The sequence below is a fragment of the Miscanthus floridulus genome, chromosome 9, assembly GCF_019320115.1.
Source record: "Miscanthus floridulus cultivar M001 chromosome 9, ASM1932011v1, whole genome shotgun sequence".
Lineage (NCBI taxonomy): Eukaryota > Viridiplantae > Streptophyta > Magnoliopsida > Poales > Poaceae > Miscanthus > Miscanthus floridulus.
Window position 1 is genome coordinate 7,006,316 of NC_089588.1, and position 1,089 is coordinate 7,007,404.

The 1,089-nt window shown below is 42.0% G+C and overlaps 1 protein-coding gene across 1 annotated transcript; it reads right to left on the reverse strand.

Moving 5' to 3' along the window:
* Nucleotides 1–250: 250 nt before the first annotated feature.
* On the reverse strand, nt 251–832 carry LOC136479151 (uncharacterized). Its single transcript, XM_066477109.1, has one exon. The coding sequence runs from the start codon at nt 830–832 to the stop codon at nt 251–253; it is 582 nt and encodes a 193-aa protein (XP_066333206.1).
* Between the last annotated feature and the right edge of the window lie 257 nt (nt 833–1,089).

Genomic DNA, 1,089 nt, shown 5'->3' on the forward strand with positions numbered 1-1,089 from the left:
TTAACGCACTGATCATATACAATAAAAAAGAAAGGAACAGACAAACAGGTTTCTCAAATGCATTGGAAATAAACAAAGATCCCAATGCATATCTGAATTAACAAATAGTTCAAAAGATACCAACTAATGATTTCAGAACCAAATTAAATATGACGACGCAACGTCCAGCAAATGAAAGCGAATAAATGTTCAGAACTAATTTATTCAGAGTCTGATTCGAGACTTAATAAAGCTGATGAAACTGGATCCATCAGTCGGCTGTAGGGAGTAAACGGACCAAATCACCGAGCAGCTTCTCGGCCTCCTGAGCAGGAACCATTGTCTTCGCCTCAAGGTTTTTCCTAGCCCTTGTGCTGGCCTTTGCAGTGGCGTCACATAATGCCTGCTCCTGTTGCTTCACCGCTGAATCCAGAGCAGATCGAGTCTCAAGAAGTTGTCTCTCTTTTTCATTTAATTCTTGCAAGGCACGGTTGAGTTCATCTTTCTTCTTTTCAACCGATACTATTTCCTGGACTGCGACCTGAAGGGCATGTTCCCTAGCTGAAAGCTCCTTTTTGGCTTCATCAACAGCTTGGTCTACTTGCCCTGAGCTGCTTGCTGCAAATTCGGAATGAGCTTTCTGCAGTTGTTCAGAAAGATCAATCAGCTTGTCCAACATGGCCTTGATCTCAGAAATGCTAGTAAAGTTCACAGGAAGTTTAGCTGAGGTGTTTTGCAGGGCGGCACGACGCTCAGACTCTCTCAATGAAGTGACACTCAACCCATCAAGGACCTTTTTCACCACCTTGCGGGCAGCTGTCAGGAACACTTCCTCAATCTCTGAAACATCCATGCTTTGCGTCCCCTGAAATTGCGCTTGGCTTGCGGAAGGACGATCAGGCGGCTGCTCCAATCCTAAACAAAAACCGAATGACATATGAATATAAAAAAAATGAACAAAATATAATAGTTATTAAAAAACATTCATGAATATAGAAACATCAAGTGAATCAATGCTAGAAAAGACTCCCCGAATCATGTTGCAGAGACTTTTATAAAAAAAGAAGAAAAGAAAAGTCCCCACCGGGTTTCGTGGTAGTTTTGGTTAAA

Bases quoted from the DNA above. Each gene is read 5' to 3' on its own strand.
- LOC136479151 (XM_066477109.1), bottom strand. From the start codon at position 832: ATGGATGTTTCAGAGATTGAGGAAGTGTTCCTGACAGCTGCCCGCAAG.